This window comes from Oncorhynchus clarkii, unplaced genomic scaffold, assembly GCF_045791955.1.
Source record: "Oncorhynchus clarkii lewisi isolate Uvic-CL-2024 unplaced genomic scaffold, UVic_Ocla_1.0 unplaced_contig_13757_pilon_pilon, whole genome shotgun sequence".
NCBI classification, from domain to species: Eukaryota; Metazoa; Chordata; class Actinopteri; order Salmoniformes; family Salmonidae; genus Oncorhynchus; species Oncorhynchus clarkii.
Window position 1 is genome coordinate 15441 of NW_027260989.1, and position 26036 is coordinate 41476.

A 26036-nucleotide genomic window follows, 5' to 3' on the forward strand; every position below is an offset into this window, starting at 1 on the left:
ATATAGTACAGTATATAGTAGATATGAATATGAAGACATATAGTACAGTATATAGTAGATGTGTGTATGAAGACATAGTACAGTATATAGTAGATATGTGTATGAAGACATATAGTACAGTATATAGTAGATGTGTGTATGAAGACATATAGTACAGTATGTATCCCTTCTCTACACACCAGTCAGTGAAGCAGGTAAGTGCCCACTCTGTTTTGTTTCACGGTGTTCTTTCCGTTTTGTTTTCTCTCAAATTCATCAAACGCTTATTTTCTACATCGTCATGCCAACCTATTGTTGATGTAGCCATTTTAATAAAGGGGAAAAGACGCAACGTCATAGTCATGGTATACGGTCTCACATACACACGGCTGAATGCTGTTTTAGCCAATCATCATCCAGTATCCAAACTACCCAGTGTATAGTACAGTATATAGTGAATGTGTACAAACATATACTACCCAAGAAGAACACAGGACCCAGGTCTGAGTTGAGCATGAGTTTATTGGTCAGTGATGATCTCCCTCCTCCTCCTCTCTCACCACTACTGTCTATTGCTGTTATTGGTGCTGGTGAACCAAAGTCCCTGATATGTATCTGTGATATATATACTAGAACCTGCAAGACCGTTATTACACTATAACGGTCCTCTATAACGTGTTACAGTGATGACTTAACTCGTCTCACGTTGCTGTTGACGTTATGGCACTGATATACGAGTCGCCTCTCGTAGGAATAATACCCTGTTGTGTTATCAACCAGAGTATCTGAGGACGTCCGTGACGGAGTTGAGATGTGTTAGTAGAAACTGTGGGATGGTTCTGACTGACTGTGTTTGTGTTGGCCGTGCTGTGACAAGGCCCCAGTAGACCCAGCCCTAGGCCGAAGCCTGGGGCTCTGTTAGGGGTACGGTCCGCTCTGGGCCCGGTTAGTGCTGGATACGGCGGATAGACTGGATCTGGGGGGTCTGGCAGTGGGAGCCCCAGTTCTTCCAGTGCTGGTAATCTCCACTGTGTCTCTCACACTCCATGATGTACTGCTGGCCCCTGTAGCCAGGGAACTGGTAGCACACAAAGCTGTGGGGATGGAGGGAGAGAGGAGAGAGGGAGCGGAGGGGGAGGGATGGAGGGAGGGAGAGACATGTTTGGCTTAGAGTGGAGTTTCACTTGACATTGAATAGAATTGTCACACGTTTTTCTTTAATTGTTTCACTATAGCAAGATTGGAGTGTGTTTGTGTTTGTGTCAGTGGAGGCTGCTGAGGGGATGACGTCTCATAATAACAGCTGGATCAGAGCAAATGGAATGGCATCAAACACATAGAAACCACGTGGTTGATACCAATACACTTATTTCGATCCAACAGTCACCACAAGCCCCCCCCACACACAAAAATAAGGTACCACCAACCTCCTGAGGTTTGTGCCATTGTGTTTTTGTACAGTATCTAATTAGTGAGTGTGTGCTTGTGTTTAATGTTGACTTACGCGCCACACTGAATGTGCATGGATCCGACCTCGGGCATGCACCAGCCCATGGCCCTCAGAGAGGGGTAATCATCACACAGCTCAGCGCTGCGGCCCATGAAGTTCTCTGTCTCAAAGATCTGCATACGACTGCTCTGGTGGGACTGGGAGGGGAAGGAGGAGAGAGGATAGAGGGGGAGGGTGGAGCGAGGATACAGGGAGAGCGAGGATAGAGGGGGAGAGAGGATAGAGGGGGAGAGAGGATAGAGGGAGAGAGAGGATAGAGGGAGAGAGAGGATAGAGGAGGAGGGTGGAGCGAGGATAGAGGGAGAGCGAGGATAGAGGGGGAGAGAGGATAGAGGGAGAGAGAGGATAGAGGGGGAGAGAGGATAGAGGGGGAGAGAGGATAGAGGAGCGAGGATAGAGGGAGAGAGAGGATAGAGGGGGAGAGAGGATAGAGGGAGAGAGAGGATAGAGGGGGAGAGAGGATAGAGGGAGAGAGAGTGGGAGGGATAAACACGATAGGACACAATCTCAGTTAGTTAGTTTCCTTTTTGCTTTCTCATACAGACTGACACATACTGTACTCTATCCTTCTATCTGTCTTCTATAAACACTAACATAGAATCCTGTCTTCTATAAACACTAGCATAGAATCCTGTCTTCTATAAACACTAACATAGAATACTGACCACTGTCTTCTATAAACACTAACATAGAATACTGTCTTCTATAAACACTAAAATAGAATACTGACCCACTGTCTTCTATAAACACTAACATAGAATACTGTCTTCTATAAACACTAACATAGAAAACTGTCTTCTATAAACACTAACATAGAATACTGTCTTCTATAAACACTAACATAGAATACTGTCACGTTCTGACCTCTATTTCTGTTGTTTTGTATTTATTTAGTATGGTCAGGGCGTGAGTTGGGTGGGCAGTCTATGTTTGTTTTTCTATGTTTTGGGGCATTTTTATGTTTTCGGCCTAGTATGGTTCTCAATCAGAGGCAGGTGTCATTAGTTGTCTCTGATTGAGAATCATACTTAGGTAGCCTGGGTTTCACTGTGTTTGTGGGGGATTGTTCCTGTCTTTGTGTAGTGTTCACCAGATAGGCTGTATTAGGTTTTGAGTTCTCACGTTTCTTGTTTTTTCGTTAGTTTGTTCTTGTATAGTGTCGTAAATAAAGTACAATGAACAACCACCACGCTGCGCTTTGGTCCGCCTCTACTTCACAAGAAGAGAATCGTTACAGAATCACCCACCGCAACAGGACCAAGCGGCGTGGTAACGGGCAACAGCGGCACAAGGAGGAATGGACTTGGGATGATGTGTTGGACGGCAAGGGTTGCTACACATGGGAGGAGATCCTGGCGGGAAAGGATCGCCTTCCATGGGAACAGGTGGAGGCAGCGAGGAGAGCAGAGGCAGCCGGAGAGAGGAGCCGGCGATATGAGGGAACACGGTTGGCAAGGAAGCCCGGGAGTCAGCCCCAAAAATGTCTTGGGGGGGGGCTAACAGGGAGTATGGCTACGCCAGGTAGGAGACCTGAGCCAACTTCCTGTGGTTACCGGGGGGCTAGAGAGACCGGGCAGGCACCGTGTTATGCTGTGGAGCGCACGGTGTCCCCAGTGCGGGTGCACAGCCCGGTGCGGTACATTCCAGCTCCGCGTATCGGCCGGGCTAGAGTGGGCATCGAGCCAAGTGCCATGAAGCCGGCTCTACGCATCTGGTCTCCAGTGCGTCTCCTTGGGCCGGCTTACATGGCACCAGCCTTGCGCACGGTGTCCCCGGTTCGCCTGCATAGCCCAGTGCGGGCTATTCCACCTCGCCGCACTGGCAGGGCGACCGGGACCATTCAACCGGGTAAGGTTGGGCAGGCTCGGTGCTCAAGAGCTCCAGTGCGCCTGCACGGCCCGGTCTATCCGTCACCACCTCCACGCACCAGCCCTCCGGTGGCAGCTCCCCGTACCAGGCTGTCTCTCCGGCCCATCCTTGCAGGGGCTCTCTCCTCTCCAGCGCTGCCGGAGTCTCCCGCCTCTCCGGCGCTACCAGAGCCTTCCTCCTCTCCAGCGCTGCCGGAGTCTCCCGCCTGTTCGGCGCTACGAGAGCTACTCAGTCCGGCGCTTCCAGAGCCTTCCTCCTCTCCAGCGCCGCCAGTGCCGCTCGTCAGCCCAGCGCCGCCAACGCCGCCCGTCTGCCCAGCGCCGCCAGTGCCGCCCGTCTGCCCAGCGCCGCCAGTGCTGCCCGTCTGCCCAGCGCCGCCAGTGCTGCCCGTCTGCCCAGTGCCGCCAGTGCTGCCCGTCTGCCCAGCGCCGCCAGTGCTGCCCGTCTGCCCAGCGCCGCCAGTGCTGCCCGTCTGCCCAGCGCCGCCAGTGCTGCCCGTCTGCCCAGCGCCGCCCGTCTGCCAGGAGCCGCCAGTGCCGCCCGTCTGCCAGGAGCCGCCAGTGCCGCCCGTCTGCCAGGGGCCGCCAGTGCCGCCAGTCAGCCAGGGGCCGCCAGTGCCGCCAGTCAGCCAGGGGCCGCCAGTGCCGCCAGTCAGCCAGGGGCCGCCAGTGCCGCCAGTCAGCCAGGGGCCGCCAGTGCCGCCAGTCAGCCAGGGGCCGCCAGTCAGCCAGGGGCCGCCAGTGCCGCCAGTCAGCCAGGGGCCGCCAGTCAGCCAGGGGCCGCCAGTGCCGCCAGTCAACCAGGGGCCGCCAGTAAGCCAGGGGCCGCCAGTGCCGCCAGTCAGCCAGGGGCCGCCAGTGCCGTCAGTCAGCCAGGGGCCGCCCGAGCAGCTGCCCCTCTGTCCAGAGCTGCTGTCGCCCCTCTGTCCCGAGCTGCTGCCGCCCCTCTGTCCCGAGCTGCTGCCGCCCCTCTGTCCCGAGCAGCTGTCCCTCTGTCCCGAGCAGCTGTCCCTCTGTCCCGAGCAGCTGCCGCCCCTCTGTCCCGAGCAGCTGCCGCCCCTCTGTCCCGAGCAGCTATCGCCCCTCTGTCGCCCCTCTGTCCCGAGCAGCTATCGCCCCTCTGTCCCGAGCAGCTATCGCCCCTCTGTCCCGAGCAGCTGCCCCTCTGTCCCGAGCAGTTGTCCCTCTGTCCCGAGCAGCTTTTTTTCGTTAGTTTGTTCTTGTATAGTGTCGTAAATAAAGTACAATGAACAACCACCACGCTGCGCTTTGGTCCGCCTCTACTTCACAAGAAGAGAATCGTTACAGAATACTGTCTTCTATAAACACTAACATAGAATACTGTCTTCTATAAACACTAACATAGAATACTGTCTTCTATAAATACTAACATAGAATACTGACCCACTGTCTTCTATAAACACTAAAATAGAATACTGTCTTCTATAAACACTAACATAGAATACTGTCTTCTATAAACACTAACATAGAATACTGTCTTCTATAAACACTAACATAGAATACTGTCTTCTATAAACACTAACATAGAATACTGACCACTGTCTTCTATAAACACTAACATAGAATACTGTCTTCTATAAACACTAACATAGAATACTGTCTTATATAAACACTAACATAGAATACTGTCTTCTATAAACACTAACATAGAATACTGTCTTCTATAAACACTAACATAGAATACTGTCTTCTATAAACACTAACATAGAATACTGTCTTCTATAAACACTAAAATAGAATACTGACCCACTGTCTTCTATAAACACTAACATAGAATACTGTCTTCTATAAACACTAACATAGAATACTGTCTTCTATAAACACTAACATAGAATACTTACCACTGTCTTCTATAAACACTAACATAGAATACTGTCTTCTATAAACACTAACATAGAATACTGTCTTATATAAACACTAACATAGAATACTGTCTTTTATAAACACTAACATAGAATACTGACACTCTTTCCCACGCTCTCTATGTATCCATCTCTCGCTGTATTTCTCTCCCACACACACACACACACACACACACACACAGTCCTCACAGCGCAGTAGATGGGGCGCAGGGACATGAGGCGCTCCACGTGGTAGGACAGGGAGCCGCTGTAGGCGTCCCAGTGGGGGTACTCTCCTCTCTCCAGGATGAACTGCTGGCCCTGGAAGTCATGATGTTCAAAGCCCACCCAGCTACAGGGGTAGGGAGAGAGAGTTACTGACATGTTACATTCAGAGATAGAAGGGGACAGAGAGGGTGGAGAGAGAGTTACTGATATGTTACATTCAGAGATAGAAGGGGACAGAGAGGGAGGAGAAAGTTACTGATATGTTACATTCAGATATAGAAGGGGACAGAGAGGGAGGAGAGAGAGTTACTGATATGTTACATTCAGAGATAGAAGGGGACAGAGAGGGAGGAGAAAGTTACTGATATGTTACATTCAGAGATAGAAGGGGACAGAGAGGGAGGAGAGAGAGTTACTGATATGTTACATTCAGAGATAGAAGGGGACAGAGAGGGAGGAGAAAGTTACTGATATGTTACATTCAGAGATAGAAGAGGACAGAGAGGAGAGAGTTACTGACACGTTGCATTTCATTCAACGAGAGAAGGGGACAGATGAAAATACAATGAGAAAAGAGCAGGACAGAGGGACACCACCCTGGTGGTCAATGGTTGACCATGCATGACAACAGGCTACAGCACAGAGAATCATACCCCCACCCACACAGACAAACACCAAACACAGATACCCCCACTCACCAACACACACACACACACCGATACCTCCACTCACACACACAGCCTCCACAGACAACCAGGGTTGTAAGAGACTCACGCTCCACCAACACACACACACAGATACCTCCACTAACACACACAGCCTCCACAGACAACCAGGGTTGTAAGAGACTCACGCTCCACCACCACACACACACACAGCCTCCACAGACAACCAGGGTTGTAAGAGACTCACGCTCCACTCTCCACTCTGATAGAACGGATGTTGTCCAGACCACAGTTCTGGATGTTACAGCACTCAGAGGTAAACTCCTGGCACTTGCCCTGGAAGTGCTCCTGCTCAAACACAGTCACCTACAGGGACAGATAGATAGATATTAGTGTGTTTGTGTAAATCATATAATCGATTATTTAAATATGTGTGTGTGTGTGGGTGTGTGTGTGTGTGTGTGTGTGTGTGTGTGTGTGTGTGTGTGTGTGTGTGTGTGTGTGTGTGTGTGTGTGTGTGTGTGTGTGTGTGTGTGTGTGTGTGTGTGTGTGTGTGTGTGTGTGGGTGTGTGTGTGTGTGTGTGTGTGTGTGTGTGTGTTTGTGTGTGTGTGTGTGTGTGTGTGTGTGTGTGTGAGATCACCTTGAAAAAAGGGGCCATACCCATGCCAGGGAAAAACATGGGGGAGGTCATGTGGGTTTTAGTAGCTCTATTCATGTCTATAGAGAGAGGGGGAGGGAGAGAGGGGAGAGAGAGAGGGGACAGATGAAAATACAATGAGAAAAGAGCAGGACAGATGAAAATACAATGAGAAAAGAGAGGGGGAGAGGGGGAGAGAGAGCGAGAGAGGAGAGAGCGAGAGAGGTGGCATGAGAGGGAAGTTTCATCATTTAAACTAGGTTAGATTACAATTCAATGTATTAAAATCCTTTAATATTGTTTAAGCATTCCCAGTAATCTATGAAATATGTTAATGATGATATCTGGAAATGTCCTCATGTTCGAGATGTCACTCGGATATTATTTCCATTCTGATGGAACCAACTGATGGAGCCACAACCAACTAACATTACTGCCAGCATCCAAAAACTCTAATAAAAGGTCATGGTAGGGTAGTATAGCATATCCCCAAAGATGTTGTGACAATCCTTACAAAAAGGTTTTTTTTTTTTTATGTAAAAGTTAAAAACTGGTTAAAACCATTTTATAAAACGTACTGTAACATAAGCCAACACAAAATCCAATAACTTAATTTCTAATCAATTTCTAATAACAGCTTATATTTATTCCATCACCAACAACGAACCCTATTTGGACTAGGCCTACAATTACATTTAATATTTTTATAAATATAGGCTAAGAAATACTTCTCAAAATGTTTGTACAATTATGAGTGTCACGCGGGTGGATTGCATAGGCCTAAATCTGTTCTGTTGAAACACCATGGGCTATTCGGTTCAACCAGGACCGGGGGCTTACCTGGTTCGTCTCCTCTCCTCTCTCACGCGCCAATCCTTTTACATAGAGTTTTGTGAGAATCTGGCTCTTCTGTTTTATACCGCAGTCCACGGTGGCCCGCGTGTCTCCACTGGCGACAACGTGCGTGCGTGTGCGCGTTTCATCATGTCTGTGTGAGTGAGGTGTAAGTGAGTTGGGGGTAAAGTTAGCACGCCCGTGAGCGTGTTTCTATGTCGGCACCTCTCTGTGTATCCGTGCGTAAATGTGTCCTATGGTGCGCGCGGCCGTGTGAGCAATACACGAGTCCCCCCCCCCCCCCCCCCCCCCCCTCCCTCTCTCCCTTTATTTGTTTCCTATGCGGTCGGGTGTGCGCCTTGTTGACTCAGCAGATAATATAGTACCGGTTGAATGCATGGTGGGACAGTGATGTTCGCGGTCCGTTCAGAGTGAATGGGGGGGCCCAGTGTTGGGCCGAATGCCGTTATATTCGTATAGGTCAGCAGTGCCATCGTATAGCATTAACAATGGCCGGACTGTAGGTAGAGCGTTAACAATGACCTGGCTGTAGGTAGAGAATGACAAGAATTTACCTCTCCTGTGCTGTGGTCAGACCACTGTGTGCTTTTAGAGGAAAACATTTAGGAAAATGATGGAAACTAGAAATTAGTGTCAAAGAGTGTGACTTCAGTTAAATGTAGAGATAATGTTATGAAATAGCTGCCTTGCCTATCACAATGACTTCAATCAAATTAGATGTTAGTATTGATATAGCATAATATACTAACCCTAGTTATATAGCCTATTCTGTAGAAGCAAAATGTCAAGTCACAGCCATACATTTTTTAAAAGTGAGGTAAAATTGTAGTAGGTTACTGCAGTAGGTTAGGCTATACTAGAGATGTTAGGCCAAGAAATGATGTTCTGTTTATCCAAGCCCATAGTACTGGTAAGTTCACACGGTTGTCATGGTGACCCCCCCCCCCCCCCCTCCACACACACACAGTTCCTGATGACCTCATTTAACCCTTGACCTCTGAGCTAGAACATTTGAGGAGGTTATGGCAGGCTGGTGGCCGGCTGTTTACATACAAACTTCATATTTGGTATATTGCATGTGCAACAATATTATTTGAACAGTGAGGTTGCAGATTTTAGACTAAGAACATTAAGGTAGGAATTCCACATTTACATACCAGAGAGGCTATTTTTAAATCATGTTGATGCAGGCCGCAAATTGATGACTGAAATGTCAAGATTTTAATAGTGGTCGAGAGGAGAGAGCCGAGCCTCGAGCCTATTTCTTTCCAAATGGTGCAGATAGAAATGTCTTGTAACTGACATGATTCCTATATGAATGAGTAGCATGTATATTCTACATGATATATTTCTATCTGAATGTGCTGTACTTAGATGTTGCAGATGAAAATGCCTTTCATAGAGCTGTTGTGATTCCTTAATCAAATCAAATCAAATTGTGTTTTATTAGTCACATGCGCCGAACACAACAAGTGTAGACCTTACAGTGAAATGCTTACTTACATTCCCCTAACCAACAGGGCAGTTTCAAAAATATGGATAAGAATAAGAAATAAAAGTAGCAAGTAATTAAAGAGCAACAGTAAAATAACACTAGCGAGGCTATGTACAGGGGGGTACCGACACAGAGTCAATGTGCAGGGGGCAGTGGTTAGTTTCAATTTTTTATTTTTATTTTTTTTATATAGCCCTTCGTAAATCAGCTGATATCTCAAAGTGCTGTACAGAAACCCAGCCTAAAACCCCAAACAGCAAGCAATGCAGGTGTAGAAGCACGGTGGCTAGGAAAAACTCCCTAGAAAGGCCAAAACCTAGGAAGAAACCTAGAGAGGAACCAGGCTAACCACATTTCTACCAGGCTAGTTGAGGTAATATGTACATGTAGGTAGAGTTATTAAAGTGACAATGCATAGATGATAACTACAGAGAGCAGCAGTGGTGTGAAAGAGGGGGGGGGGGGCAATGCAAATAGTCTGGGTAGCCATTTGATTAGATATTCAGGAGTCTTATGGCTTTGGGCTGTTTAGAAGCCTCTTGGACCTAGACTTGGCGCTCCGGTACCGCTTGCCATGCAGTAGCAGAGAGAACAGTCTATTACTAGGGTGGCTGGATTTTTAGGGCCTTCCTCTTACACCGCCTGGTATAGAGGTGCTGGATGGCAGGAAGCTTGGCCCCAGTGATGTACTGGGCTGTTTGCACTACCCTCGGTGGTGCCTTGTGGTCGGAGGCCAAGCAGTTCCATACCAGGCAGTGATGCAAACAGTCAGGATGCTCTCGATGGTGCAGCTGTAGAACCTTTTGAAGATCTGAGGACCCATGCCAAATCTTTTCGGTTTCCTGAAGGGGAATAGGTTTTGTCGTGCCCTCTTCACGACTGTCTTGGTGTGCTTGGACCATGTTAGTTTGTTGGTGATGTGGACACCAAGGAACTTGAAGCTCTCAACCTTCTCCACTACAGCCCCGTCAATGAAAATGGGGGCGTACTCGGTCCTCTTTTTCATGTAGTCCACAATCATCTCCTTTGTCTTGATCACATTGAGGGAGAGGTTGTTGTCCTGGCACCCCACGGCCAGGTCTCTGACCTCCTCCCTGTAGGCTGTCTCGTCGTTGTCGATGATCAGGCCTACCACTGTTGTGTCAACGGCAAACTTAATGATGGTGTTGTAGTCGTGCCTGGCCATGCAGTCGTGAGTGAACAGGAGGGGACTGAGCACACACCCCCTGAGGGGCCCCTGTGTTGAGGATCAGCGTGGCGGATGTGTTGTTACCTACCCTTACCACCTGGAGGCGGCCCATCAGGAAGTCCAGGATCCAGTTGCAGAGGGAGGTGTTAAGTCCCAGGGTCCTTAGCTTATTGATTGAGTTCTGAGGGCACTATGGTGTTGAATGTCGAGCTGTAGTCAATGAATAGCATTCTCACATAGGTGTTCCTTTTGTCAAGGTGGGAAAGGGCAGTGTGGAGTGCAATAGAGATTGCATCATCTGTTGATCTGGTGGGGTGGTATGCAAATTGGAGTGGATCTAGGGTTTCTGGGATAATGGTGTTGATGTGAGCCATAACCAGCCTTTCAAAGCACTTCATGGCAACAGACGTGAGTGCTACGGGTCGGTAGTCATTTAGACAGGTTACCTTAGTGTTCTTGGACACAGGGACTATGATGGTCTGCTTAATACATCTTGTTATTAAGGACTTGGACAGGGAGAGTTTGAAAATGTCAGTGAAGACACTTGCCAGTTGGTCAGCGCATGGTCACAGTACATGTCCTGGTAATCCGTCTGGCCCTGTGGGCTTGTGAATGTTGACCTGTTTAAAGGTCTTACCCACATCGGCTGCGGAGAGCGTGATCACACACTCTTCCGGAACAGCTGGTGCTCTCATGCGTGTTTCAGTGTTATTTGCCTCTAAGCGAGCATAGAAGTAGTTTAGCTCGTCTGGTAGGCTCGTGTCATTGGGCAGCTCTCGGCTGTGCTTCCCTTTGTAGCCTGTAATGGTTTGCAAGCCCTGCCACATCCGACGAGCGCTAGAGCCGGTATAGGTCGATTCGATCTTAGTCCTGTATTGACGGTTGGCTGTTGTATGGTTCGTCAGAGGGCATAGCGGGATTTCTTATAAGCTTCCAGGTGAGAGTCCCGCTCCTTGAAAGCGGCAGCTCTAGCCTTTAGCTCAATGCGGATGTTGCCTGTAATCCATTGCTTCTGGTTGGGGTATGTACGTACGGTCACTGTGGGGATGACGTCATCGATGCACTTATTGATGAAGCCGATGACTGATGTGATGTACTCCTCAATGCCATCGGAGGAATCCCAGAACACATTCCAGTCTGTGCTAGCAAAACAGTCCTTTAGCTTAGCATCTGCTTCATCTGACCACTTTTTAATTGACAGAGACACAGGTGCCTCCTGCTTTCATTTTTGCAGGAATCAGGAGGATATAATTATGGTCAGATTTGCCAAATGAAGGGCGAGGGAGAGCTTTGTATGCGTCTCTTTGTGTGTGGAGAAAAGGTGGTCCAGAGATTTTTTTCCCTCTGGTTGCACATTTAACATGCTGAAATTTGGTAAAACGGATGTAAGTTTCCCTGCGTTAAAGTTCCCGTCTGCTAGGAGTGCCGCCTCTGGGTGAACGTTTTCTTGTTTGCTTTTGGCGGAATACAGCTCATTCAATGGGGTCTTAGTGCCAGCCTCAGTCTTTGGTGGTACATAAACAGCTATGAGAAATAAAGATGAAAACTCTCTAGGTAGATAGTGTGGTCTACAGCTTATCATGAGATACCTTACCTCAGGCGAGCAATAGCTCAAGACTTCCTAAGATATCGTGCACCAGCTGTTATTTACTAAAATAACATTATGTACAAAATAATAATAAAAAAAAGAGTTACAAACAACGCAAAGAAACAAACAAAAAAACACAATTGGTTGGGGACACCTAAAACGCACATGACCACCAAATTGACCCTAGAAAATGGAGAGGACACCATTCAGAAATGCTTTATCCCTTAGTTAACGCTGTGGGTTCATATCATAGAGATATTTAGTGGAATCAACTCGGATATAACCCATTTTAGCATGGACATTGTCATTGAGGGCTTCCACCATTTTGAAGTAGTCAACTGGATGGGGATTCCTAAGGGTTTGGAGGGAGCAGAGCGTCTTCAAATTGGTTTGCCTCTGGTTTGTTAATGGCTGTTATTCTATATCATCATTTAGTGGCCACAATGAATGAATGACACACAACATTTGGTTCAGGACTCCAGCACCACAGGTGAGGATAAGTCACTATTATAAGCTTGACAGTTTTATCAAACACAAAAGTAGAACATTTACTATTTTCAATGGAGATAGCCTCAATGGCACTGACCATGCTATCGCAGTTTCCATAATGGCACAGATACAAAGATGAGACCTCTTTCCATCTCTATGGTTGATATTCACACAATGTTAGGTCCAGCAGCCTGGCCCAACACATAATAATGTCACGAAAGCGTATTCTAATAGTGTAGTTGACCATAATATGTTCTATGCCCATTTGAATAGGGAAAGGGTGTTCATTTGTTTGATGAGGTTACAGATTTTCTCAGGGAATCCCAATTCAATTTTAAGGGATGCCACATGGAGTCCTGACCCCCAAGTATGGGAACCACTGCCCTAATCCCTATTCTATGTGATTGTTCTACTTGATACATATCTATCTGAACATTCTGTTGTGTGGCATAGCACTGAACTCGGCCCCCTGTTCTATGGCCCCACAGACTCCTCCCATCCAGACATGCTACTGTTCAGAAGTGATGAGGGCACAGATCCAAAATGGCTACTGTACACACCATGAACCTCTGGTATGAGGTGGAAACTGTGACTATGTTCCAAATGGCACCCTATTTCCTATGGGTCCCGGTCAAACATTGTGCACTAAGGGGCATCCCGGGTGGCGCAGTGGTCTAAGGCTGTGCCACCAGAGACTCTGGGTTCGAGCCAAGGGTCGGTCGCAGCCGGCCGCGTTAGTTAGGGAGGGTTTGGGGATAACCTCACATCACGCACTAGTGACTCCTGTGGTGGGCTGGGCGCAGTGTACGCTGGCTAGGTATACAGTGTTTTCTCCGACACATTGGTGTGGCTGGCTTCTGGGTTGGATGTGCGCTGTGTTAAAAAGCAGTGTGGCTTGGGTTGTGTTTCGGAGGACACATGGCTCTTGACCTTCGCCTCTCCCGAGTCCGTACGGGAGTTGTAGCGATGAGAAAGAAAGTAACTACTAACAATTGGATACCACGAAATTGGAGAGACATAGGGGGTTAAAAAAATAAATAATTGTGTACTAAAATAGGGAACAGGGTGCCATTTAGGATTCAGATAACTGTCTCTAGGCACAGTTCTAGGATCAGCTTACCCTCTCCATATTCTAAGCTGTATCAGTAGGAGGGAAATCATATAAACTGACCTTAGATCTAATTGGTCCTACTCTATGTCACAGAGTCGTGAAGTATTTTGTATATTTGGCATGTTGGTATAGTTCAGCGGTGTCTAATATGAGGCCTGCTACTTGATAATGTGTCATTAAATGGTTTTATCCAATGTAAAAAGACGTACAATTTAACATGAACATGTCCATGTTGGGGAGATGACAATTCACTCAATAGCTGTACATTTACTGACGATGCTACTTGGGCAGTGAGATGATTCATGTTGTGTACCTCACCAAAAGTAGGCCAACTATCTATAATAGGGATGTAGAAGTCCCTTTACCTGCACTAAGGGGCCGTTTTAAAAAACAACCGCTGAAAAGCTACATTGTTATGTTCTAACCCATTCACATGATGTTCTTGTTGGTGTAGCTACAATGACAAAATAACAGGGGGACTACCATAGACCATACTACCATACCACCATACTACCATAGACCATACCACCATACTACCATACTACCATACTACCATAGACCATATTACCATAGACCATACTACCATACTACCATACTACCATACTACCATAGACCATACTACCATAGACCACACTACCATACTACCATGCTACCATAGACCAAACTACCATACTACCATACTGCCATAGACCATACTACCATGCTACCATGCTACCATAGACCACACTACCATACTACCATACTACCATAGACCATAATACCATACTACCATAGACCACACTACCATACTACCATATTACCATAGACCATACTACCATAGACCATACTACCATACTACCATACTACCATAGACCATACTACCATACTACCATAGACCATAGACCATACTGCCATACTACCATAGGCCATACTACCATAGACCAAACTACCATACTACCATACTGCCATAGACCATGCTACCATGCTACCATAGACCACACTACCATACTACCATACTACCATAGACCATACTACCATGGACCATACTACCATAGACCATACTACCATACTACCATAGACCATACAACCATAGACCACACTACCATACTACCATACTACCATAGACCATACTAACATACTACCATAGACCATACTATCATACTACCATAGACCATAGACCATACTACCATAGACCATACTACCATAGACCATACTACCATATACCATACTACCATAGACCATACTACCATAGACCATACTACCATACTGCCATAGACCATACTACCATACTACCATACTACCATAGACCATACTACCATAGACCATACTACCATAGACCATACTACCATACAACCATAGACCATACTGCCATACTACCATACTACCATAGACCATACAACCATAGACCATAATACCATGCTACCATGCTACCATAGACCACACTACCATACTACCATACTACCATAGACCACACTACCATACTACCATATTACCATAGACCATACTACCATAGACCACACTACCATACTACCATAGACCATACTACCATACTACCATACTACCATAGACCATAGACCATACTGCCATACTACCATAGGCCATACTACCATACTACCATAGACCAAACTACCATACTACCATACTGCCATAGACCATACTACCATGATACCATGCTACCATAGACCACACTACCATACTACCATACTACCATAGACCATACTACCATGGACCATACTACCATAGACCATACTACCATACTACCATAGACCATACAACCATAGACCACACTACCATACTACCATACTACCATAGACCATACTAACATACTACCATAGACCATACTATCATACTACCATAGACCATAGACCATACTACCATAGACCATACTACCATAGACCATACTACCATATACCATACTACCATAGACCATACTACCATAGACCATACTACCATAGGCCATAGACCATACTACCATACTACCATACTACCATAGACCATACTACCATAGACCATACTACCATAGACCATACTACCATACAACCATAGACCATACTGCCATACTACCATACTACCATAGACCATACAACCATAGACCATAATACCATGCTACCATGCTACCATAGACCACACTACCATACTACCATACTACCATAGACCCTACTACCATACTACCATACTACCATACTACCATACCACCATAGACCATACTGCCATACTACCATACTACCATAGACCATACAACCATAGACCATAATACCATGCTACCATGCTACCATAGACCACACTACCATACTACCATACTACCATAGACCATACTACCATAGACCATACTGCCATACTACCATAGGCCAAACTACCATAGACCATACTACCATAGACCATACTACCATGCTACCATGCTACCATAGACCATACTACCATAGCCCATACTACCATACTACCATAGACCATAGACCATAATGCCATACCACCATAGGCCATACTACCATACTACCATAGACCAAACTACCATACTACCATACTGCCATAGACCATACTACCATAGACCATACTACCATACTGCCATAGACCATACTACCATACTACCATACTACCATAGACCATACTACCATAGACCATACTACCATAGACCATACTACCATACAACCATAGACCATACTGCCATACTACCATACTACCATAGACCATACAACCATAGACCATAATACCATGCTACCATGCTACCATAGACCACACTACCATACTACCATACTACCATAGACCACACTACCATACTACCATATTACCATAGACCATACTACCATAGACCACACTACCATACTACCATAGACCATACTACCATACTACCATACTACCATAGACCATACTACCATACTACCATAGACCATAGACCATACTGCCATACTACCATAGGCCATACTACCATACTACCATAGACCAAACTACCATACTACCATACTGCCATAGACCATACTACCATGCTACCATGCTACCATAGACCACACTACCATACTACCATACTACCATAGACCATACTACCATGGACCATACTACCATAGACCATACTACCATACTACCATAGACCATACAACCATAGACCACACTACCATACTACCATACTACCATAGACCATACTAACATACTACCATAGACCATACTATCATACTACCATAGACCATAGACCATACTACCATAGACCATACTACCATAGACCATACTACCATATACCATACTACCATAGACCATACTACCATAGACCATACTACCATACTGCCATAGACCATACTACCATACTACCATACTACCATGCTACCATACTACCATAGACCATACTACCATAGACCATACTACCATACAACCATAGACCATACTGCCATACTACCATACTACCATAGACCATACAACCATAGACCATAATACCATGCTACCATGCTACCATAGACCACACTACCATACTACCATACTACCATAGACCATACTACCATACTACCATACTACCATACCACCATAGACCATACTGCCATACTACCATACTACCATAGACCATACAACCATAGACCATAATACCATGCTACCATGCTACCATAGACCACACTACCATACTACCATACTACTATAGACCATACTACCATAGACCATACTGCCATACTACCATAGGCCAAACTACCATAGACCATACTACCATAGACCATACTACCATGCTACCATGCTACCATAGACCATACTACCATACTACCATAGACCATAGACCATAATGCCATACCACCATAGGCCATACTACCATACTACCATAGACCAAACTACCATACTACCATACTGCCATAGACCATACTACCATAGACCATACTACCATGCTACCATGCTACCATAGACCACACTACCATACTACCATACTACCATAGACCATACTATCATACTACCATAGACCATAGACCATACTACCATAGACCAAACTACCATAGACCATACTACCATACTACCATAGACCATACAACCATAGACCATACTGCCATACTACCATACTACCATAGACCATACTACCATAGGCCATACTACCATAGACCATACTACCATAGGCCATACTACCATAGACCATACTACCATAGACCATACTACCATACTACCATATACCATACTACCATACTACCATACTACCATAGACCAGACTACCATACTACCATACTACCATACTACCATGCTACCATGCTACCATAGACCATAGACATACTACCACAGACCATACTACCATACTACCATACTACCATATGCCATACTACCATACTACCACAGACCATACTACCATACTTCCACAGACCATACTACCATACTACCATACTACCATAGACCAAACTACCATACTACCATACTACCATGCTACCATGCTACCATAGACCATAGGCCATACTACCATAGACCATACTACCATACTACCATACTACCACAGACATACTACCATACTACCATACTACCATACTACCATAGACCATAGTCCCATACTACCATACTACCACAGACCATACTACCATACTTCCACAGACCATACTACCATGCTACCATGCTACCATAGACCAAACTACCATACTACCATACTACCATGCTACCATGCTACCATAGACCATACTACCATAGACCATACTACCATACTACCATACTACCACAGACCATACTACCATACTACCATACTACCATACTACCATACTACCATACTACCATACTACCATACTACCATAGGCCATACTACCATGCTATCATAGACCATAGTCCCATACTACCACCGCCCATACTACCATACTACCATACTACCATAGACCATACTACCATACTACCACATACCATACTGCCATACTACCATAGACCATACTACCATACTACCACAGACCATACTACCATACTACCATACTACCATAGACCATAGAACATATGATTTTCAACATGTATCTCCTTGTCCATAAGACAATTTTATTATCCATCAAATATTATCAAATGAGATCCATCTATCTCTCTGCTCTCTCAACCAATCTCTCTCCAAACAGATGTTACCTCTAAGCACTGATCTAGGATCAAATGTCCCCACCCCAACACCAGTGTGTTGAGACATCTGTGAATGTACTGTAATGTTTTTAAACTGCCTTAATTGTGTTGGACCCCAGGAAGAGTAGCTGCTGCCTTGGCAGGAAGTAATTGGGATCCATAATAAATACAATTACAAATACCAATCATAACCTTTAGCTCGGATCTAGGATTTAGGGCCGTATTCATAACGCGTCTCAAAGTAGTGCTGATCTAGGATCAGTTTTTCCTGTTAGATCATAATAAATAAGATTAGACCGGGGGACCTGATCCTAGATCAGCACGCTTTATGAATATGGGAGTGAAACAGAAGCGGTAGAACCAAGGATGAATAAAACTGATGAGAAGGAATAAGGACTTCATGTATAGTGGAGGAAATGACAGTGTTCCATGAAAACACGTTCCTGATAACAACAGGTCCAAAATGTTGTCCTATATTCATATTGTATTTTTTATTTGTTTTTAATCCCAGGCCCCCGTCCCCGCAGGAGGCATTTTGCCTTTTGGTAGGCCGTCATTGTAAATTAGAGTTTGTTCTTAACTGACTTGCCTAGTTAAATAAATGTAAATAAATAAATAAACTTACAAAAGTTTAAAAACTTCTCAGACAGACCTGTGCATCATGACAACACTTCACTCACCAACTACCATACATATCTCTGTACTCATGCAGTAGTTACATCTCTCTCCCTCTCTCTCTCTCTCTCTCTCTCTCTCTCTCTCTCTCTCTCTCTCTCTCTCTCTCTCTCTCTCTTTGATGATGGGGGGATTTCTATTCTTCCCTGGCTGTGAGCTCAGCGGGTTTCTCTCTGTCACTCTAATCCCCCCTCTCTGGGCGCCAGCATATAAAAGGTCCGGGAGGGCCCTCTCCTCTCACACACTGACCGCCTGAGCCCACTCCTGTACCCACACACTGAGCAGAGGTAAGAGACGGGCACACAGAGATACAGAGAGATGGGGGATGAGGGAAAATGGGGGATGAGAGAGGGATAGATTAGGTATCTCAAACGTCAAATTCAAATACAGGTCACTCTTAAATGGCATCATAGTAACTAGACAGAACACATAAATAACTTATTTTCCTTCATTGACGTGTTTCTAGTTCCACAGGGATTGTTTAATACATCTGTAGGTTCTTGTTATCTATAATATCTGGTTGACTCTTTTACATTGGAGATTCATTTACTTTTTAAGTGGCCATGCTTTACATGGGCAAAACAACAACAACAACAAACTGTTCATTTCTGTTCTTACTGCCGTTTGGATCGTAAGGGAACTCGAGGAAACATTTCAAGTGGCCAGTAGGGGTCATGTGGTTAAACTTCATCCAAGATGGCTACTCATGTTTTTCTGTTCCGTTGATCAGTTACAGGCTTTGCTAAGGAGCTAAGGAGTAAAGCAGGGGTACCGTCTACTGTCTAGAACACAGTACGTTTGGGAAAAAGTTGTAGACTTCAATGGGATAAAGTGGTAAATGAGCTGTGTCTGTTTAAACAGCATTAGACTTAGCAGCAGTGTGTTGAACCCTCGTACATTTATTTACCTCCTTTAATTTCCTTCCCTCCGTCATCCCTCTGTTTTTGTTCCAGTCATCATGTCTGGAGATAAGTCGAAATCTGCTTCCCAGACCGACGGCAAGGCCGCCCAGGGGAAGAGATCTGAGATGGGCATGAACGCCTACAAGGTAACACACCTGCATGCATATACACACGCACACACACACACACACACACACACACACACACACACACACACACACACACACACACACACACACACACACACACACATGCACGCATTCACACACATACACACACAAACACATTCATGCATACACACACACACACACACATACACACACACATGCACGCACATACACACACACATGCACGCATTCACACACATACACACACAAACACATTCATGCACGCATTCACACACATACACACACAAACACATTCATGCATACACACACACACACGCACACACACACACACACACACACACATACACACACAAACACATTCATGCATACACACACGCACACACACACACACACACACACACATGTATATATACACACACACATAATGTACGCATACAAAACCAGATGGCCACACATATATGTTATATAATTGTTGGTACTTTGACACTCGTACATAACTACTCACACACTGTTTCCACACAATGCCTGTAGTTGCCTGTGGTGGTAAGTCACAGTTGCCATAGCTATGTGTGTGTGGAGGCGTTCTAAGAGAATCACACAAGGACAGTGTCTGTGTCCAAAATGGCCCCCTATTTCCTATGTAGAGCACTACTTTTGACCAGAGCCCAAGTGCACTATATAGGGAATAGGGGACCATTTGCGATTCAAAAAGTGTTTGTTTTGTTACATTACACAGTTCAGCCTCAAAGAAAAAGATGTGAGAATTAAACTGTAATTTCTCTCTTTTTCCCAATCTCTTTTATCTTTCTCCTCTCTCTCTCTCTCTCTCTCTCTCGCACTCTCTCTTGCTCTTCCCCCCCTCCCTCCCTCCCTCCCTCCCTCCCTCCCTCCCTCCCTCCCTCCCTCCCTCCCTCCCTCCCTCCCTCCCTCCCTCTACCTCTTTCTCTCTCTACCCCTCCCTCCCTCCCTCCCTCCCTCTCTCTCTCTCTCTCTCTCCCCCTCCCTCCCTCCCTCCCTCCCTCCCTCCCTCCCTCCCTCCCTCCCTCCATCTCAGATGTGCGTCTTCAACCAGGAGAACTTCCAGGGTCGCTGTATGGAGATCACCAATGAGTGCATGAACGTGTGTGACATGGGCATGGACAGGGTCCGCTCCCTGCGTGTCGACTGCGGGCCGTGAGTACCAGCCTGTCCCTCGACACACACACACACACCTCATTTGTGTCACACACACACACACCTCAGCTTCACCAACACACACCTAATTCCCACATGCACTTGTAGTGAAATATTTTCCTTACACTAACATTACTATGACACACCCATAACTGTTTGTCAATCTAACACAAACTAACATGTATTCCTATCAAATGTTGCTGCAACCATGGTTCTCAATGTGTTTCTGCCTCTCTCTCTCCCCCTCTCCTCCCCCGCCCTTACCCCTCCTCTTCCCCTCTCCCTCTCTCTCCCCCAATCTCCACCCCCACCCTTACACCTCCCCCTCTATCCTCCCCCTCCCTTACCCCTCTTCCCCTCTCCCTCTCTCACTCCCTCTCTCTCCCCCCCTCTCTCCCCCTTTCTCCCTCTATCAGTTTTGTGGGTTATGAGCAGATGAACTTCTGTGGTGAGATGTTCATCCTGGAGAAGGGAGAGTACCCTCGCTGGGACTCCTGGAGCAACTGTCAGAAGAACGACTACCTGCTGTCCTTCAGGCCCGTCCGCATGGTATGTCACACACTCCTCCATTTGTCTCTCCCCATCACTCTGTCCTTCCATCTCTCCAGCGCTACATCTCTGTCATTGGCCAGAATAAATTTACATGCACGTATCTGATAGTCATGTATTTCTGCTGTTAGTAATCATCTCTCTTAACATCCATCCATATTCATCTATTCATTCATTTATCCATCCATCCATCCATCTACTCATTCATTCATCCATCCATCCATATTCGTTCATCCATTCATCTATTCATTCATTCATCCAACCATCCATTTATCCATTTATCCATCCATCCATCCATCCATCCATCCATCCATCCATCCATATTCATTCATCCATCCATCCATTCATCTATTCATTCATTTATCCATCCATCTACTCATTCATTCATCCATCCATCCATATTCATTCATCCATTCATCTATTCATTCATTCATCCAACCATCCATTTATCCATCCATCCATCCATTAATTTATCCAAATTGATCAGTTCGGCCTGTTATCTGTTAGTTATGTTATGTTAGTTTGTAACTCCACCTCTCTCTCTCCCCCACCTCCCTCCCCCTCTTTCCCCCTATCCCCTCTCTCTCAGGACCCTGAGAAGCACAAGATCTGCCTGTTCGAGGTTGGAGAGTTCAAGGGTCGTAAGATGGAGATCATGGATGATGATGTTCCCTCTCTGTTCTCCTACGGATTCACCGATAGGGTCGGCAGCATCATGGTCAGCTGCGGAAGGTGAGTGGTACTCGCTGCGGCAACAGGACACACCCACATCGCAGACAAACATGCCATTGGTCTATAGGATGAGATAGAGCAGGAAGTGGATGAGACAGTAATGTCATTATGACATAAACAACCAGGCATTACCAAACCTATATACCTTAGATCGTTTGTAATCTATTGTACAAATGATTCATTCATTTCAAATGGCTGAGTCGTTCCACCGTTTATATGTAAATAATAGAATTCAGAAACTGTTCCTAAAATAGTTTGGAATGACGAAAGTTTCCACAATAGTTTTAATTGTCAGAGGGATTCCATTTAGAAGATCATTTAATATATAGGCTCTCTGTTTCCCTCTGGCTTCCTGTGTCTACATACTTCAAATAGAATCTAGTCTGCCTCTCAAATGGCACCCTATTCCCTTCATATGCACTATGGGCCCTGGTCAAAAGTAGTGTGCTAAATAGGGAATAGGGCACCATTTGGGACGTATCCCTGAAGATCTGTGATTCACTTTCCGAAAGGCAGCAGGACTGATGTCAGGATGTCTTTCCTGTTTTAAACAGCCTCTTCAGAATCAGAACAAAGGGTTTTATATAGCACCGTTTGTTTGTGTGTGTTTGTTCATGTACATGTGTGTGTGTGTGTGTGTATCTGTGTGCATGTACATGTGTGTGTGTGTGTATCTGTGTGCATGTGATCTTCGTCTCTCCAGTGTATCTGCACAGTGAGAGAGGAGATCGGTCCAGTTCCTTCATAGATGTGTTTGGCCCACAGTGAGTAGACAGGTTCCCCTCTGGTTGAAACATCAAACGGACAGACAGGTACCTGTGGCACAACAGGCAAAACGTGACAAACAGATCAATACCTCTATTTAACAAGACATCTCTCTCCCTCACAGCTCCCAGCTCCCCTGCCTGTTCCTCTGATGCTGTCGGCTTCTCATCTTTTCTCTCTGTCTCCATCAGTTCTCTCCCTGGGTTCTCGCTTTCTTTCCTACTTTACTCTTCTTTGCTAATTTCTCTACCTCTGTGTCCCTCCTGCCCTCTCTCTCTATCTCACACTGTTGATTCTCTCTCTCGTCTTTATTTCTCTACCTCTGTGTCCCTCCTGCCCTCTCTCTCTATCTCACACTATTGATTCTCTCTCTCCGTCTTTATTTCTCTACCTCTGTGTCCCTCCTGCCCTCTCTCTCTATCTCACACTATTGATTCTCTCTCTCTGTCTTTATTTCTCTACCTCTGTGTCCCTCCTGCCCTCTCTCTCTATCTCACACTGTTGATTCTCTCTCTCCGTCTTTATTTCTCTACCTCTGTGTCCCTCCTGCCCTCTCTCTCTATCTCACACTATTGATTCTCTCTCTCCGTCTTTATTTCTCTACCTCTGTGTCCCTCCTGCCCTCTCTCTCTATCTCACACTATTGATTCTCTCTCTCTGTCTTTATTTCTCTACCTCTGTGTCCCTCCTGCCCTCTCTCTCTATCTCACACTGTTGATTCTCTCTCTCCGTCTTTATTTCTCTGCCTCTGTTCATCTCTTCTTCATCCTCTCTCTTTCTCCCATCTATGTCCCTCTCTTCCCCCATTCCAGCCCTCATTCACTCAGCCCTTTCCAACTTCTCCTCTCTCTCCCATCTCTCTCCCATCTATCTCTCTCCCTCCATCCCTCCATCCCTCCACTCATCCCCCTTCTCCTCTGCTGTTTTCTTCCAGCTGGGTGGGTTACCAGTTCCCTGGATACCGTGGTTCCCAGTACCTCCTGGAGAAGGGTGAGTACCGGCACTTCAACGAGTTCGGTGCCCGGCACCCCCAGTTCCAGTCTGTGAGGCGTATCCGCGACATGCAGTGGCATCAGCACGGCTGCTACACCTTGTCCAGCAAGTGAGGGTCCCAGAGGGCGAGAAAGAGAGTGAGCGGAGGAGAGGCGGAGGAAGGGCACAGTAGAGGAGGAGGAGGAGGAGGGGGGAAGGCTAAAAGGGACAGGAAGAAAGCACCCTATCTATAGGAAGATAGAAAGCTCCCTCCATCCCTCCATCCGACCCCTCACCCCCCCCGGTGATCCTCTCCGTGGTTAAATCTTTTTTTTTAGAGCGAGGGAGAGAGCGAGGGATGGAGGGAGGTACTTGTTTTTTTCCCCCTCTTGAGACGACGCCCTCTACCTGTTTGAGAGATGTAAGACTTGTGGCGTACAGCCACCCTGATTGGACAGATACGTCAACACCACGAAACAACAATGGATTCTAAGACTGTTGACGTAAATAAACAACGACAACAACTCACAGATCAACAAAGACCAGAGGTGGTGGGTTGATAGGTAGATAGCTAGATATTCTCTCTATTTTTCTCTCTCTCTCTCTCCCCGTCTCTGTTATTTTCAGACCCCTCCCTTCCCCTCTCTCTCTCTCTTTTTCCCCCTCGCATAATTTACTTTTCATCCAACCATCCTGTTTCTCTTCAAACGTAAATTCAGCCCAAAACGAGACGACTAATGTGTCTCCTTTGACTCTGATCTATGGGGTACGGATGTGTGTGTGGGTCTGTTGTCGTGGCTAGAAGAGGGAACGGTATCTAGGGTTCTAGACTTCTAGGATTCAAGGAAATGTGCTGCGTACCTCTGCCACAGTCACTGTAAAAGCTTTTCCTCAGACCCTGCACCCTCTTCTATCCTAACCCAAATAAAGAGACTAAACTTGACCTGATTTCTCCTCGGATTCTTTATTTAATCAAATGTTTATCTTGTGGTGGTGATTGTGTGACAGAGAGGAGGTCCAGCAACTCTTAGAGGACAGTGGAAGTTAATAAGAAAGTTTCTTAATTGTTAAAAGCAAAACCAACGTGTTTCGTGTCTTGGACTTCATCAGGTTTTAGACAGAACAAATAATGAGCCTTTTATACATAGCAATAGCAGTGGAGGGGTTCTTTATCTAGCCACAGTCTAGTTAGAATACAGTGGAGGGGTTCTTCATATAGCTACAGTCTAGTTAGAATACAGTGGAGGGGTTCTTCATATAGCTACAGTCTAGTTAGAATACAGTGGAGGGGTTCTTCATCTAGCTACAGTCTAGTTAGAATACAGTGGAGGGGTTCTTCATATAGCTACAGTCTAGTTAGAATACAGTGGAGGGGTTCTTCATATAGCTACAGTCTAGTTAGAATACAGTGGAGGGGTTCTTCATATAGCTACAGTCTAGTTAGAATACAGTGGAGGGGTTCTTCATATAACTACAGTCTAGTTAGAATACAGTGGAGGGGTTCTTCATATAGCTACAGTCTAGTTAGAATACAGTGGAGGGGTTCTTCATATAGCTACAGTCTAGTTAGAATACAGTGGAGGGGTTCTTCATATAGCTACAGTCTAGTTAGAATACAGTGGAGGGGTTCTTCATATAGCTACAGTCTAGTTA

At 45.9% G+C, this 26036-nt stretch overlaps 2 protein-coding genes across 2 annotated transcripts; one reads left to right on the plus strand and one right to left on the minus strand.

The window, feature by feature from the left end:
- Window positions 1-483: 483 nt before the first annotated feature.
- On the minus strand, window positions 484-7687 carry LOC139402810 (beta-crystallin A1-like). The gene is made up of 6 exons (XM_071146736.1): window positions 7591-7687; window positions 6754-6830; window positions 6360-6478; window positions 5430-5571; window positions 1484-1626; window positions 484-1073 (listed from the first exon to the last, which is right to left on the minus strand). The coding sequence occupies exons 2-6, from the start codon at window positions 6826-6828 to the stop codon at window positions 926-928; spliced, it is 627 nt and encodes a 208-aa protein (XP_071002837.1). The 5' UTR covers window positions 6829-6830; window positions 7591-7687; the 3' UTR covers window positions 484-925.
- An 11711-nt stretch (window positions 7688-19398) lies between these two features.
- Window positions 19399-25326, plus strand: LOC139402813 (beta-crystallin B1-like). The gene is made up of 6 exons (XM_071146740.1): window positions 19399-19449; window positions 20116-20210; window positions 21247-21365; window positions 21782-21914; window positions 22504-22646; window positions 24346-25326. Exons 2-6 carry the CDS (start codon window positions 20121-20123, stop codon window positions 24515-24517), a joined length of 657 nt encoding a protein of 218 aa, XP_071002841.1. The 5' UTR covers window positions 19399-19449; window positions 20116-20120; the 3' UTR covers window positions 24518-25326.
- The last annotated feature ends 710 nt before the right edge of the window (window positions 25327-26036 follow it).

Excerpts from the sequence above, each read along its gene's own strand:
- LOC139402810 (XM_071146736.1), bottom strand. The coding sequence starts at position 6,828 with ATGAATAGAGCTACTAAAACCCACATGACCTCCCCCATGTTTTTCCCT. Across the intron at positions 6,479-6,753 it reads GTATGGCCCCTTTTTTCAAG|GTGACTGTGTTTGAGCAGGA; the intron begins GTGATCTCACAC and ends CTGTCCCTGTAG. Across the intron at positions 1,074-1,483 it reads ATGCACATTCAGTGTGGCGC|CTTTGTGTGCTACCAGTTCC; the intron begins GTAAGTCAACAT and ends CCATCCCCACAG.
- LOC139402813 (XM_071146740.1), top strand. The coding sequence starts at position 20,121 with ATGTCTGGAGATAAGTCGAAATCTGCTTCCCAGACCGACGGCAAGGCC. Across the intron at positions 20,211-21,246 it reads TGGGCATGAACGCCTACAAG|ATGTGCGTCTTCAACCAGGA; the intron begins GTAACACACCTG and ends CCTCCATCTCAG. Across the intron at positions 21,366-21,781 it reads CTGCGTGTCGACTGCGGGCC|TTTTGTGGGTTATGAGCAGA; the intron begins GTGAGTACCAGC and ends TCCCTCTATCAG.